Source organism: Capsicum annuum, chromosome 6, assembly GCF_002878395.1.
Source record: "Capsicum annuum cultivar UCD-10X-F1 chromosome 6, UCD10Xv1.1, whole genome shotgun sequence".
Taxonomy (NCBI): domain Eukaryota; kingdom Viridiplantae; phylum Streptophyta; class Magnoliopsida; order Solanales; family Solanaceae; genus Capsicum; species Capsicum annuum.
In genome coordinates this window covers 195,099,237-195,114,813 of record NC_061116.1, presented here as the reverse complement: position 1 = coordinate 195,114,813, position 15,577 = coordinate 195,099,237, and the positions used below count along the sequence as shown (strand labels likewise).

The 15,577-nt window shown below is 35.8% G+C and overlaps 1 protein-coding gene and 1 pseudogene across 1 annotated transcript; one reads left to right on the top strand and one right to left on the bottom strand.

The window, feature by feature from the left end:
- Positions 1-5,621: 5,621 nt before the first annotated feature.
- On the top strand, positions 5,622-8,267 carry LOC107855809. Its single transcript, XM_047413675.1, has one exon. It carries the CDS (start codon positions 6,751-6,753, stop codon positions 7,873-7,875), a length of 1,125 nt encoding a protein of 374 aa, XP_047269631.1. The 5' UTR covers positions 5,622-6,750; the 3' UTR covers positions 7,876-8,267.
- A 596-nt stretch (positions 8,268-8,863) lies between these two features.
- Positions 8,864-15,197, bottom strand: LOC107855828 (annotated as a pseudogene).
- Between the last annotated feature and the right edge of the window lie 380 nt (positions 15,198-15,577).

Genomic DNA, 15,577 nt, shown 5'->3' with positions numbered 1-15,577 from the left:
CTGAAGAAAACAATTAACCCAACCGTACCCCCATAAGCTGGTGGGACACACAAGTGATGAAAGTAAACATAAATAATTAGATGTCGGACTCGAACTGAAACTCAGAGTAACCCCGACTATTATCAGATGTCGGACTCGAACCGGAACTCAGAGTAACCCCAACTATTATCAGATGCCGGACTCGAACCGGAACTCAGAGTAACCCCAACTATTATCAGATGCCGGACTCGAACCGGAGCTCATAGTAACAATAATAGTCAACTGCCGAACTCGAACCGGTACTCATAGTAATCATAATAATCAATTGCTGGACTCGAACCGGAACTTATAGTAACCATAACCCACCGATAATATTAAAATCCATTTCATATTATAACAATGTCAATGTCTAAATAATCATCCACCAATTTTAATTAAAAAGGGCTAAATTAATGATTCTGCAATTAAAATTTATGTCCCAAAGTGATAGGTGCTATATTATATCGAAAGGTAAAATACCAAAATCTACTACAACGGGGTCCCAATCTGAATAAATAGGACAGTTTATACATATCAAATAATACGTATCTACAAGCACTTATCCAACGCTAACATAATAGTTAACATTTTCGGTAAGTAAGCTCAATCAAAAAAATAGGGTAAACCTAGCCTACCTGGACGCCAAAGCTATAATATCTATCCGTAAAGCCTCCGAATAATATCCCGCTAGAACCCAAATTTAAATAACATCAAAGAAATTATTTCCACAATATCTCTTAACTTATATGTAACTTTGTCAGGCTAAACAACAAATCTAAATAATTTAAAATAAATCAACTGAGAAGATCCAAATATAGAAGAAGACCAGCATATCGTGATTATATAAAAACTTGCAGTGAATACAAATTCACTTTAAAAGGGGTCGAAGTTACGATATATCTATAGATATTTATTTATAAAAGTTATGTAAAGTTATGGCCACAATTTAAAGTCACAGCAGATCATTTCTTCACCCCACGTGTACGGTTATATTGACACAATTAATAATTTCTCTATATTGCGTACATAATCGGGTATAACATAAATTCGTGATGAAATAATTATAATATTTTAAATATACCATAATTAATAAAAAATTATTTCTAACAAAACCTCTATTATATAATAATAAATTTTAACATTTTTAAATTTTACTATCTCCGCTTAAAATATTAATAAATAATAAAAGTTTATTATAAAGTAATATAAATATATCATCACTTAAAGAATTTTACCAATATCGAAACGATTCTAGAAGGATATTAAATTATATATCTACCAAATGCCAAATTAAATTAAAAAATCTACGTTATATTTAGATAGTACTAAAATTATATGAAAACATAGTAAAATGACCGTAAGGGTCATTACAACCTGGTTTTGGGGATAACCATCACATCACAATTGATGCTCGCAGTTTAGCCACTTCTCAAGATTACAACGGACCTGACAAGATCTCAATGGGAAATGGTAATACCATTTCAATTTCTCACATTGATAACACTCACTTATGTGCATCAAATAAAAGCTTCAAATTAAATGATACCCTCTTTGACCCAGCCATAAAAAAAAAAATCTTCTCTCCATTTCTAGATTTTGTTATGATAATAAAACATCTATTAAATTTTTTTTGTTTAATTTTTTTTGAAAGATCTGACTACAGGGGCACCTTTGGTGTACGGGCAAAACAGACATAGGCTATACGAGTGGCTACAAGAGACAACACACATTTTCCAACCTCAATCAAATTTGGTATTAGCCGTCTTCCTATTGACCTGTGGCATCGACGATTGGGACACCCAAATTGTCAAAGTTTGTATAAGTTGTTAAGGAAGTTTCAATTCTATTTTGTGATTCAAAAACTCATTTAGTTTGTAATTCTTGCAATTCAAATAACATGCATAGGTTATCATTTTCTGAAAAATACTCTGCAAAGTCAACGACCATTGCAAATTATTTACAACAATTTATAGGGACCTTCCCGGTATTGTCAATTGATCAAAAGTGTTACTATGCACTGTTTGTTGATCACTTTTCAAAATATGTGTGGATATATACTCTGAAAAATAAAAGTGAAGTTAAAGATGTTTTTAAAAGTCTACATCCATTACTCGAGCATCGCTTTAATACAAAAATTCTCTCATTTTGCACTGATGATGGTGGTGAATTTGAAAGATTATCTCTCTATTTAAAAACACATGGTATTGAACATCTTGTTTCATCTCTTTATACACCTCAACATGTAAATTTAGTTGAACGACGCCACAGACACGTTGAAACAGCCAAAACCTTAATTCATCAAGCCTCCCTTCCCTCAAACTTTTGGAGTTTTGCTTGTCATCAAGCAGTTTATCTTATCTATAGGTTACCCTCAGCTACCTTAAAATATAACTGTCCTCCTAAATACTTTTTCAAGACACCCCAAAATTTGATTCCATAAGAACTTTTGGGTGTTTATGTTATCCTTGGTTGCGACCATATACCAAAAATAAGCTTGAGCCTCGTTCAAATCGATTTTTCCAACAAATATTACTGTAATTGCTATTTTGATCCAATCTCCTTAAAAGTATTTTTATCGAGAAATGTTCTATTTTTGAGAATAATTTTCCTTTTCGAAATATTTTCTCTCATTTATCAAATTTTCAAATTAAATCATGGAAACAGTTGAAAAGAAAAACAATCAAGTCACCTGTGAAGCTCAAAAGTTATACATGGAACTTTCTCCTGCTATTGTGTGTGCACATCGCCCACAAAGTTTTCCCATGCCAATCACAACAACCATAGGGGAACCTCAAGGTTCAGGTAGGATCTTCAACTCTCTGTAGAATTCTTTGTCTAAAGAAGCTGTGATTTACTCTCCAAATTCTAGGTAACCACTCAACCCTTCTTCAAACAACCAAATTACCCATTTCCAAACAAACAATCCATCCCTTTTAACTTATAAATGATGAAATGCACCTTTAGCTCAGTAAAACCATACATTTTCCTCCTTCAGTACCTTCCCCTATTGCATCTCCTACTACTCCAAATTTGCCAGCTATCATCAGACCCTCAAACACACAACCAAGCCAAATTACTTTAGTCGCACCTCCCACCATAATGTCGAGTCACCCAATGGTTACCTGTTCCAAAAATAACATTCTTAAGCCCAAACATCAAACTAGCCTTCTTGCTCACTTTCCAAGTCTAAAAATGCTCTCTTCCTACAAGAAAGCTTAGTGTGAATCCCACTGGAATGCTGCTATGCAAGTTGAATTTGATGCCCTTGTGAGAAACCAAACGTTGACTTTGGTTCCCAACGATCCTTCAAAGAATGTAGGAGACTATAAGTGGCTATTTCATATTAGGCATCATCCTAATGGTTCTATTGACAGGTATAAAGCTCGATTAGTGTCCAAAGGATTCACTCAATGGCCTCAACTTGTCTATCATTCCACCTTCAATTCGGTAGTCAAGCCTACAACTGTTCGCCTAGTTCTCTCCATCGTTGTTTAATATAATTGGCGTTTGCATCAACTTGATGTAAATAATGCATTCTTGCAAGGTCATTTAGAAGAACAAGTTTTTATGAGACAACCTTCTGGATTTGAGCATCCGACTTTGTCCAATCATGTCTGCAAACCTCACAAAGCTATTTACGGTCTCAAAAAGGTACCTAGAGCTTGGTACACCGAGCTCAGGATTTTCTGGTAACACAAGGCTTTTTCAAATCATAACCTGACTCGTCCTTGTTCATCTTACACCATTCAAGACTCACTGTCAATATCCTTGTATATAGGATGATATTATTGTTACTGGAAATCAAGAACATAGTATTTGGCAAATTATCAATGCCCTTGCTCAACGTTTCTCTATCAAGGACCTTGGCCACTTAAACTACTTTTTGGGTGTTGAGGTTCTGTCATATTAAGGTGGCCTACTGTTGTCTCAACAAAAGTATATATAAGACTTTCTCCAGGAAGCCAATATGCAAGATAGCAAAGGAGTTCCCACTCCTATGTCCGTCTCTACTATTTTTAGTGTAAATCAAGTCGATCCTATTGTTGATGGCTCTTTCTTTCGAAAAATTGTTGGCAAGCTACAATATTTGTCCTTCACCGGACCTAACATCGCCTTTACAGTAAATAAAATCTCCCAGTTTATGCATTGTCCTCAAACTAATCATTGGAAGGTTGTTAAGGGATTGCTTCGATATCTCAAACAGACCTCCTCTTTTGGGATTCAAATAACCCGTGAGATTGATAATTGAATTATGTTGTACTCTGACTCCGATTGGGCTAGTGACCCTACAGACAAAACTTCCACAAATGGCTATGTTATATATCTTAGAAGTACGCTAGTCTCGTGGTCCTCCAAGAAGCAGCAATCCATCTCTCGTTCATCCACCGAAGCTAAATACCGAGTTGTAACTGCTGCTAGAGCAGAAACCAACTGAATCACCAACCTACTGTGTGTGCATCGCTTTTCCCTTGCTTGCATTCCGTGCATACTCTGTGATAATATTGGAACTACCTACATCTGCGAGAATCTTGTCTTTCATAGTTAGATGAAGCACATTGCCATCGATTTCCACTTTGTCCGTGCGCAGGTGCAACGCGAAGAGGTTGAAGTCAAGCACTTACATGCTGCTGATCAGGTTGCTGATGTCCTAACCTAGCTACTTCTGCATGCTTCTTTCAGTCGTTTATTTGATAAGTTGGGTATTGTAGACGTCAACACCAACTTGCGGGGGCGTAAAAGAGATATACGAGAATAATTTATAATTATATCATAGTACTATTTGCTTGTACAACTGTAATTAGTTATTGTATCAATTTAGGATTGTAATTAGTTGTTGCATTACTTTAGGACTTGGTGTTGGATTATCACATATATATTCTCCATTAGCCTATGAATAAACGATTGCTCTTCTCATTCTTCGTGCAGCATTAGTTGTTTTACTTTACCCTGATAGACTAAGCAATTGTGGCATGAATGTTGATCTGCAATGTGTGTTATGTCAAAAACACCTGGAGAACAGGAATCATATGTATGTGAGTTGTGAGTACTCTGAATCGCTTTGGAGGAGATTAATATAGTGGCCACGGCTACCTATTCAGTTATGAGGCAGCTTGTATTTTATTTTGTTTCTCTTCTTGTTAGACTGGAGGGGAGTCTAGCTCATGAGATTAGGAAGTGGCTCATCTTGCTATAGATTTGTAACGCTTTACTTGGTGATTAATAAAATTGTTAGTTACCAAAAAAAGAAGGCAAAGAATTTCCAACAGCGTATATGAAAGCGGATAGGAAAATAGCTGAATATAGAGAGTGTAAAGAGTATTTGCACAACCAAATCACTTAAAACCAACTGCAGGGTAAATTTCTACCTAGGCATAATATCACTTGATGTCCTTTTGGAAATAGGAGCCATGTAAGTAGGTCACACTGCAGATTTTGTGGAAAATGAGAGTGAAGAATACAGGAAGAAGTGATCTTGCTATCAGTTGAAACCAGCAATTGTGTATTGGTGGGTTCCCACGGCACCTGGACATCTCGATTGAAACTTTGTACATATAGTATATGTATATAAGAAAAGGAATATATATTAAACTTGTCACCCGAAATAGCAAAAGTTTGAATGGTACCAGTGGTACAGGGCAATACATGCCTCAACCCTAGCGATGAGGGTTCGAAGCTGTTTTGCAGCACTACTTTTCTTTCTCAAAGTTTTGAAGAATAAGACCTCTTATTCCTACAAAAAGAAAATCGGATTGCTTAGATATCTTGAATCTCAGAATATCTAAAAGAGAACATTACTAAAAATTCATATTCGATAAATAAGACCTCTTATTCCTACAAAAAGAAAATCGGATTGCTTAGATATCTTGAATCTCAGAATATCTAAAAGAGAACATTACTAAAAATGCATATTCGATAGATTTGTCTTCAAAAAGTAAAAAACATAAACAACCTGAATCGTCACCTAATATTGAAAAATCCGGCCTGTTTATCCTATTTGGACAATGTGGCACGCGATACCTACAAATCCTGGATCCGCCGCCACTGATACTCATTAAAGAACACAAAACCTACAAATTTTGGATCTGCCGCCACTGTTACTCATTAAAGAACACGAAACCTACAAATCTAGGATCCGCCGCCGCTGATACTCATTAAAGAACTAAAAAGTTTCTGGCGTAAACCATTTACAGTAGCCATTCCCATTGCCGATAAGCAACATTTCCTTTTGATATACAACTCCTAGAAAAAGTTTTTCCAACAAAAAGTTTTCCACACACATACAGGAAGTTTCTTTCATTTTTCTGAATTTTCCATTTTAAGGAACCAATGGAAGATTCGATGTTTGATGAAAGACAAGATTCGATGGTTTCGCCTTCTGGTGGAATCCCACAACTAAGAAAAGCCCATTTCTTGAAACCCATTGTTTCTTCCAGTGAAGGTCCAAATTTGAAGCTTCCTTCACTTCCTTTTTCATCTGAATCCGAATGGCCATTGGAAGTCTCCTTTAATGGTTGTAGGCATCGTCAGAACAAATGGAAGAAATGGGTCAAAACCATGGAATCTGTCTATCACTCAAAATGGAAAGCTGCTGGAATTTACGAAGCTATTTAGGGTTCAGTATATAACGTCCATACATATGAAGATTTGATTTTTGGGCTAGCAGAAAGGTGGTGTTCTGAGACTAATACATTCATATTTCCATGGGGCGAAGCTACTGTTACTCTAGAAGATATGATGATTTTGGGAGGGTTCTCTGTTTTGGGTGACTCTGTTTTGTCTCCTCTTCAATCCCCTGAGTTGATACAAATTAAAGAAAACCTTGAAAAGACGCATAGGGACCTTATCAGATTGAAGGCTGATAATCATAATTGGTGGCTGAATCTTTTCATGAACCGTGGAAGGGATTATGAACATGAAGCTTTTCTTTCTCTCTGGCTATCGAGATTTGTGTTTCCAGGTAATGAGTATGATAAAATAGGTTCACATGTTTTCCCTCTAGCTATTAATCTTGCTAGAGGTACGCGAGTAGCGCTTGCTCCAGCTGTTCTTGCTAGCATATATAGGGATTTGAGCTTGTTGAAACTGGCTATGCTAACAGCATCACCAAATGAGCCAAGTAGTAATGGAAACGATGAAGACAGACTTGATATTCTAGAATTTAGTCTTTGGGCGCCATTGTTCTTTGTTCAAGTTTGGGCTTGGGAGAGGTTGCTACCTTTGCGGCCAGAGCAGGTTCAGAATTACAATAAGCTTAGTGGGGTGAGGATAGAACGCTGGCACAATGTAAAACAAAAGGATGTTATTAACGTGAGAACTGTTATTGACTCATCTGGAGAGACATTTCAGTGGAGGCCATATGCCTTGGCTGTGGAAGGTTGGGTAATTCCCAAGTTTTACAAGGAGAACGAAGAGTGGGCAAGAGTTGAAGGGCAAAATGTGGACCAAGAATTGGAGTCCTTGGTTCGATGTTTCAGGGTGTCTGATCTCGTTGGCTTTGATTGTCAAGAGCCTTATCGACCAAATCGTGTAGCAATGCAATTTGGCTATGATCAGGACTTCCCTAAATGGATTCCTCGCTCACCTTCAACTCCAGAATTTGCCTGGTACAACTATAGCAGACCCTCCAATTCTGACTTTAGGTTATACTATCCATCTAGGTTGTCTGAATCAGATGTCACTAGACAGTATTTGAAATGGTGGAGAAAAGAAGTTTTATCACTAGCTGATGCATTCAAAGGAGTGTCTCAAGTACGAAGGAGTCAAAGAAGATCAAAACGACTTTCTAACTTTTTGGATTCTCATGTTTTTTCTCATGACAGGAACGTAGTTCCTCCCAAGTGCATCGGGAGGAAATGACAAGGAGAATTTATCTATGGAGGTTTGTCAAACAGTGGCTTGCGACGTTGTGCCTCCTAGTTCAATAGAGAAGCATACTGACTGTGAACATGACGGAAATGACAATAATATAGCCCCAAACCTTGTGATCAACAAGCAGAGAAGAGGGGAAAGAACTAGATGTGATGATCTTATAATGGATATAGAAAATCGTCTTAGCAGGCTCAAGAAACAAGCTGCTTCCCGCAGGAGATGCTAGATTCAGTATAGTATGATTTCAAATGCCTGTTTATTTATCTTATCTATGGTTACTTGCTCAGAGTGTTGCTTTTCAAATTTCTATTTACTCTCTCTTTAATTAGTTTTCGTACACACCATTAAAGAGGATTCTTGTTTTGTCACTGGTGTAACGATATGCCTCAATTTGTAATTCTTCTATTATGAAGTTTCTATGGAATACTGTTGCATAGTTCTTCAGATCTTTTTATTCTTGTAATACAATATGATTTCAGTATGTATCATGTTTCTTTTTAATTTGGTTATTGTATGCATCCTCCACATCAGAGTTGCCTCTCTGTTGCAGTCAGTGGGATAGATCTGCAACCTGTTTAGCACTTGCATTCAAATGGGATATAATCATACAACAAAAATGAGAACTCAAATACCTTGACCTTGCAGACATCTTTTCTAATAACCGTGGTGTCCAGCCCAGCTTTCGACCTAGCAGACATATTAACAGTAGAACACGTAATGGGTTATCATAGCTTCATGAGTCATGACGATAAACAAGTCACAAAGAGCTCAGAACGTTTGAAGTCAACATAAATAGTCACTCATAAACAATCCAAGAAACTATCATATTGGAACCAGCAAATCTCTCTTTAACAGTACGATGAAATAGGGTAGAAGACGGTGCAAACTGCAAACATAATCTCCGACTTGGACGGAATGAGTATATATATACTTTCTGATGATAATTGCAAATAAAGAAGAATCCGAGAAACAAAAGTGACCAAATCAGTAAATTATAAGGAAGAAAGACTGTCATAACATGAAACGAAAGTGACAATATGGATATGATGATTCGGTTGGAAAGTTAAGTGGTGTGAAAGCTCATAGACAGGAAAAGATACTTGAAAAAAGTTCTGAGATAAAAATCAAAATGACTTTGGTTATGAGCTAGCTACCAATTATCTTTAACAATTTTGGACTCCTCGAGAATGAATTTCCCCTCCTTGTACTTCTGTGATGGCTCAACAGCTCGTTCGTACTTCCAGCCCAATTCCTCATTGCAATTCGCGCAGTATATTCAGCAATTGTGTGAAGACCAGTTAGGAGCTGTCTTTCTTCTTTGGTTCCAATAACAATATTCCTCACAAGATCAAAAAGGAAAGCTTTACCACTTTTTGCCTGAAAAACAATAATTATCTTTTCTATAGTTAATGCTCAGAAACCAGATGACTACAGATAAAGTGCATGACAATAGCAATCCAGTAACTATATATGGACAGATGAAATCTTTCACCTGAAAATTTTTGGAGATGATATCATCATCAAATGAAACATGACTTCGACATTTGAGGCAGCTGTATGAGCAACGTTTGACTAATTCATCCATCCAACAAAACAGGAAGACAAAAAGTCAAAACTTTACACTACGACAACAAGAGACAAAGCACAAGCCATAAATATCTTTAACTTGACAAAAAATGGGAGTGACCCAGAATTCTGTTCTAAACAATAACACTGACAGAAATGAAGTTCAAATACGTAATTTCAGCAACTAACAACTCCAAAAATTATTGCAAAAGAAGTTCAAAAATCCCACAAAAAAGGCACAAACACTTCAATTCTTCTTTCAAGTTAATACGATTTTAAAGCCTTCCCACTAAGAAAAGAACTCTAGAAAACTTGATGTTACCAGTAAATGCCGCATCCCGACTTAAACCGTCATACCAAAATCTATAATACATTGACAACGTACTCCTATTCATTCTTGAAATTCAAGCTCCAAATAGTTAGACGGACTGCTTATTATAAACATGTTATAACCTCAAAGACTCTGAAGATGAAAAAGGCATAAGGAACTTAAGTATGTTTAATTCAGTATTTACTATTCACTGATAAACAAGATGGCCCAAGCCAATAGAAAGAGGCACTGATAAAGAATCCAAGAAATTATCATTTTTAACCAACATATCTTCCTTTCAGACTCTTTGAAGCTACATGGTAGAGAAGAGTGCGAAGATAACCTCAATAGAAATTATAGTTCTTCCGAAATAGCATTTATAACTTATAAAATAGACACGTACCTGTGAGTTCCTCAGTCTTCCTTTGAGTTTTCTCTAAGCTATCTTTCAATTCACGAATTCTGCTTTCTGCATTTTTTTCTGCTTCCAACCGAGCAGTACGCTCCTCCTCCAACTGCTTTTCAAGCCTATGCATGCTATCATTCAGCTTAGATTCAACCTATCAAATATGGGAGGAGAGGTCCGTAAAATGCTCAAGGGAACTACCTTTGAATAAGATGAGGTACCTAATTCATAGACCATGGCCAAATGAAACTAGAATTAGTTATGAATCAACTAGCTTTTATCTCATACACGAATTTCCTAAATCAACTTTTAGCATTTGCAAATAAAAGAATCTAATATTCATGCTTGACAAAATTTTGGAATTCAATTTACAAATAAATAAGTGCCTTGTTCAATAAAATTCAATTAGTTTCCTATCAAAATTTGCAAATTGGCCCTGGCAACAGCGTCGGAAGTAGAAATTGACATCAAATATAAATGTAGTTTGTGAAAATGAGTTCTGCAATTAATTTCTTGCAGAAACGAGAACGTATTGTGCCAGAACAGAAGCAATTTATCAGTGTCACTTTTTTAGTCTGATCTTCTCTGTGAAAACATAGATTGGAAAAGAATCGCATCTTTCAATGTTGTCTCACTGCATATTAGACGTAAAGTATCTAAAAAGGGAATAAAGGAGAGACAAATCTAGCAACATAAAATTATGAATCTAGGAGCTCAGGGAGCCGGCACAAGCTTGTTTCTTCAAACTATAATTCTCAGCGTGCTAAACTTGCTCTAGCAAAATGCAGTCGCAAGCAACACACTCAGAATTCTTTAATGAAATTTCACAACTACCAAGGAAACTAATGCACTCTAAACAAACTAATGATTATAGTTACAGGCTAAATCCAACAAATTACTCGACATACAGTAAACCGAGTATTTTATATGGCACTGGCAACTGATGTTATCAAATGATAATGGAAGCAAAAGTGTGTCGACAATGGTACCTACCATTTCAGTTATTTCCCTATGTTGATCCACGAGAGACCACCTCTGCAGTTGTTCCTTCAACTCAGTTACCTCTTGCTTTAAATCTCCAAGCAAAGAATTAACATCCACCGTGTCATTATGAAGCTTCATCTTCTATAAATGAGAAGAGATGACGAGATACCCTTAGTGCTCCCCTTTCTTCACAGAAACTAATATGTAATATGGAACGAAATCCAACCAATTACTAACTGATGTATACATTACCTTTACTTCCTCGAACAAGTCATTTGTATATGGTTTTCCACCGTTCTTTTGTACAACCATATTCACATGGAAAAGAAGTTCTCCCAATTGTTCAGCTTTCTTCATTGGATCATTAGTCTTATTGTCAAACAGCACTTGTCTATTTCCGCACATCTTAAGAGCTTCCTGTAATAATAGGAAGAATTAGTTTTTGAAGAACCTGCACACTCTTGTGAAAAAATAAGAATAAAAAAAAGTACAAACATTTTCTTCTACTTCATCCCACAAACTGAAAAAATTCGTCGCCTTAGACATGGTTAAGGTAGGAAAAAGCACTGGCACAACAAGCCAATGAAAATTCTTCTTTAGCTGAATATATTCATTGAAGATCAAGAAATCATCCAAAATTGGACCTTTTGAGTAGATAAATGCTAAAATGCCTGTGTATTAGTTAGTAGAATCAGTCAGCTAATTCAAAAGTGAAGAACTGTGCGAATCGCCCACCAACTTAGGGATCTGGTCCCAACCCAACATATGCAGTAATGAACAGGATTAAACAGAAAATAACATAAAGGAACAAAGCACACACAATATTTTACTGGAAAGCTCCTTGTCCAAGGGAGTAAAACCATGACCTACCACGTATGATTTTCAACCACTTCATTATGCTAAAGCAAACTCGAATACAGACTCCATGGTTCAATGATTAACCTCTTAACCTTCTTCAACTTACAACTCTATTACAAAACTCCAATGCAATAACTCTATTGCGCTTACCGACACAACTAACTCTAACTGAATCAGTACCAAGCTAACTCTAGCTTCTATGTCAACTAACTCTAGATGACACAACCAACAACAAGAACACACTGAGAACACACCTACAATCAATGGACAAGAGAAGTAGGTTAACTACAACAAGAGCTTGAGACACAAATGACAACTGAGAAGGTCCCCCTGTTGCAAGTGAGGCTTTAGTTGAAAGATTTGCTTCAAGAGAGATTTGATGATGTTTGCATATGGAAGCTTAGGTTTTCTTGTTGTAACATGTTGCATATACATGAGACAAGAAAACCTAGGACTTCTCTAATTGACTGAAGCAAAAAGGTGCTGCAGCTTTGCCACCAACTTCCTGCCACCCGGTACTTTTCCAGTTATAATGCTGAGTGTATGAGACATAGACGTGATGAACCTAGTCCCTGAGCAGTTGCAGTTTTATCAACAAAAGGCTCTTCATGAACAAGGTCCCAAGGTTGGTGGTTTGTCAATCATCAAAACTAAGGACTTAACACAAAGTCTATGGTACAAATACATCCGACAGTAACTCTCTACATATTATTTTACCTTTAAATTCTCAGGGCAGGAATGATTTAAGTGATCATTCAAAGAGCAGTTGTCTTCAAGGTCATCCCCTCCAGTGAAGACCACAATCATATAGTCACCAATTTTTTTTCCAAAGAACTGACTAAAGTACCGGATAGCAGCTTGTACTTCTTTTGAAAAATGAGCTTGTAGAGACAAAACGAAAAGAACAGCATGGATGCCATCATCAGCCAAATCGACTGATTTAACAATTTCATTTCCAACTAATTCAGATTCAACTGTAAATTCAAATCCTGCAATTCCCACCAGGCACAAACTAAGCAAGCTATCAGTAAACTTCACAGATTACCTGACAGATATAAGAAATAGAGAAGCAAGATTCAACAAATTCATGTTATGTATACTAGGCAAATTTCCGATGGTGGTATGCTTTTTCCCATATCATAAGACATTCTTTCTGCAAATGTAATGTACCATGTGTTATTGAATTACTCTATTTAGCCCGTTTTGCTGCAGAGAGACCATATACAGTGACATGCCTAGAAATCAATATTTTGATAAAGGGAATATTTATCAGCTATAAAAACTATATCAACCAAATAATCTAATGCTTTACAGTGTAAGATTCTGTGTCTTATGTTTCTTAATCTTGGGATGGATCCTTAAGGTACAAGTTAAAATACATTGATCGAACCATAGTGGCTCTTTCCCATTTAACTCCGATGGTGACTTGAACCTTCCAACCTCGCCCAGTCGACTAGGGTCCGTAGCTTGTTTCAAGTATGCTAACTCATCATATTATAGAAAGTGCTTATCATATACACACATTTTTTAAAAAGAAAAGACATCTTAACCATTTCTCTAATAATTAACAGTACATTTCTCTTAGAATTATAATTGCCCCGTGTTAACATGTAAGAGTACAAAGTGAGCTCGATTATAATTAAAATAAAAAGTCTACTGTACCAGGGGTATCAATCACATCCAGAATCTGTCCATCTTCTAATAGCGTCCTCTGAATCTCACAAGTTTTTGTAACCCCACCAAAGCTAGACATCGACTTGAATGCCTTTCGACCAAGAATGCTATTGCCTGTGGCACTTCTTCCGTCACCTATACGCCCAATCAGAAGTAGTGTCCGAGCTCCATTTGCAACAACTTCCCAATCATCACTAACTGGACTTCCACCCATCTTATCCTATCTGATAAAATCACCTTAAGCAACAGGTAACAGTCAAGTTAATGATGAAAGCTGTGTTAAAGATTCTGCTTTTGAAGGAATACAACATCAACTAAAAATCATCAAGAAAATAAAAAATCCACTCTTAAAACAAACTCTTTCTGACAAGCTACATAAATCTATAAAATGACCAGGTAAATCATAATCAATCTATTGATGCGTTAGAATAAACGACAATGCAAGTGATGGTGAAGTGAACACCCTTCGTTGAGAAATTATACTGTATACATAGGTCAAAAATGACTTTTTGTATATATATATAATAATTGTTGAACATCCTTGACGAACTCCTGGCTTCATCACTATGCAAATAAAAGGATTAATTGTGAGAACACTCACACGTTATATCAATGCTGAAAAATTTAAAACTAGCTACCAAAGTTTCTGGAAAACTAAACGCGATTCCAAAGGATAACTTACCCTTGTTTTGTTTCAGAGGACACAATAAAGCATCTAGTACCCCTTAAATATGACCGAATTTGCTACGACACACTCCAACTTCACCGGTTCCTATTACCCCTGAACTAAATTTTAGCATATCTTTTTAGAAAATGTGGCACCTTTTTAACGTGAGACTTTTGACTTGAACCTCATTTTTATGTAATAAAGGTGTCACGTCAGCACAAATGTGATGACAAAAATACACTAAAATTGTGTTCGAGGGGTATTACTCTGTCAAGTAGGAGTGTGTCGGTAGCAACTTTGATCATAATTCAAGGGTCTACTGAATACTTATCTCAAGAGGATAGACAGAAAAAGGAATCAGCAGTTGAATTCGGATGAACACAAAACTGACATGCATGCAACAACACTACGAAAAAAATCACGATCTTCCCATTAAAAAAATATTCAAAGGCTATTCTCACATATATTTTGATTGAATCAGTAAGGAAAAAAAGTAGTTTTATTACACGGAAAAATTAGGAACAGTGTTTAAATGAGAATTTATTTCCCATGCAATCATGTTTTACAACATAAATTTCTAATTGATTAGCGGTGGAGAAAACCTTAATTAGAAAATAGTAGTGCAACATCTTTTGAAAACCCAACATTATGATTAATCATACTAGTGTCTATGGTAATTTACATCACATTAAATTATACCAAAAATAAGTACTTGTATTAAGTACAGAGCCAAAATATATGGAGTACAATTATGCTGACCTTAAAGAGTAAAAGAGGCTGCAGGTTGTAGTCAAGGAGATTGACTTATGAGAACAAATAATACCCTTTCTTGAGTATTGAGCCACAAAGAAAACAAAAATTAAAGAGATAAGGATGATTAATGCGTAATTATCTCCTTAATACATGCACTATACACTTCAATTCGAAAGTTAGTTTGATTTTAAATTTCAAAATTAAATTGAAGTTGATTAATTTTATATTTATACTTTAAATATCCAAAGATTATAGAAAATGCTATAAATTGCAAAAAAAAAAAAAATCATATTAATTTGCTAAATAAAATATATCTTAAAATGCTAGTTAATGTCAAAAATATATTCCTAATTACAAGATTAGGAATATAGAGTATGGAGTCATAACTTTGAGAAGTAAATGTGAAGATTGAAAAGTTTTTAGAGTTTGCAAGTTCAGGAATGATCATGTATATAAGTTCAAACTCTATGAA

What these genes read in the sequence shown, in the direction of transcription:
- LOC107855809 (XM_047413675.1), top strand. Translation starts at nt 6,751, where the DNA reads ATGATGATTTTGGGAGGGTTCTCTGTTTTGGGTGACTCTGTTTTGTCT.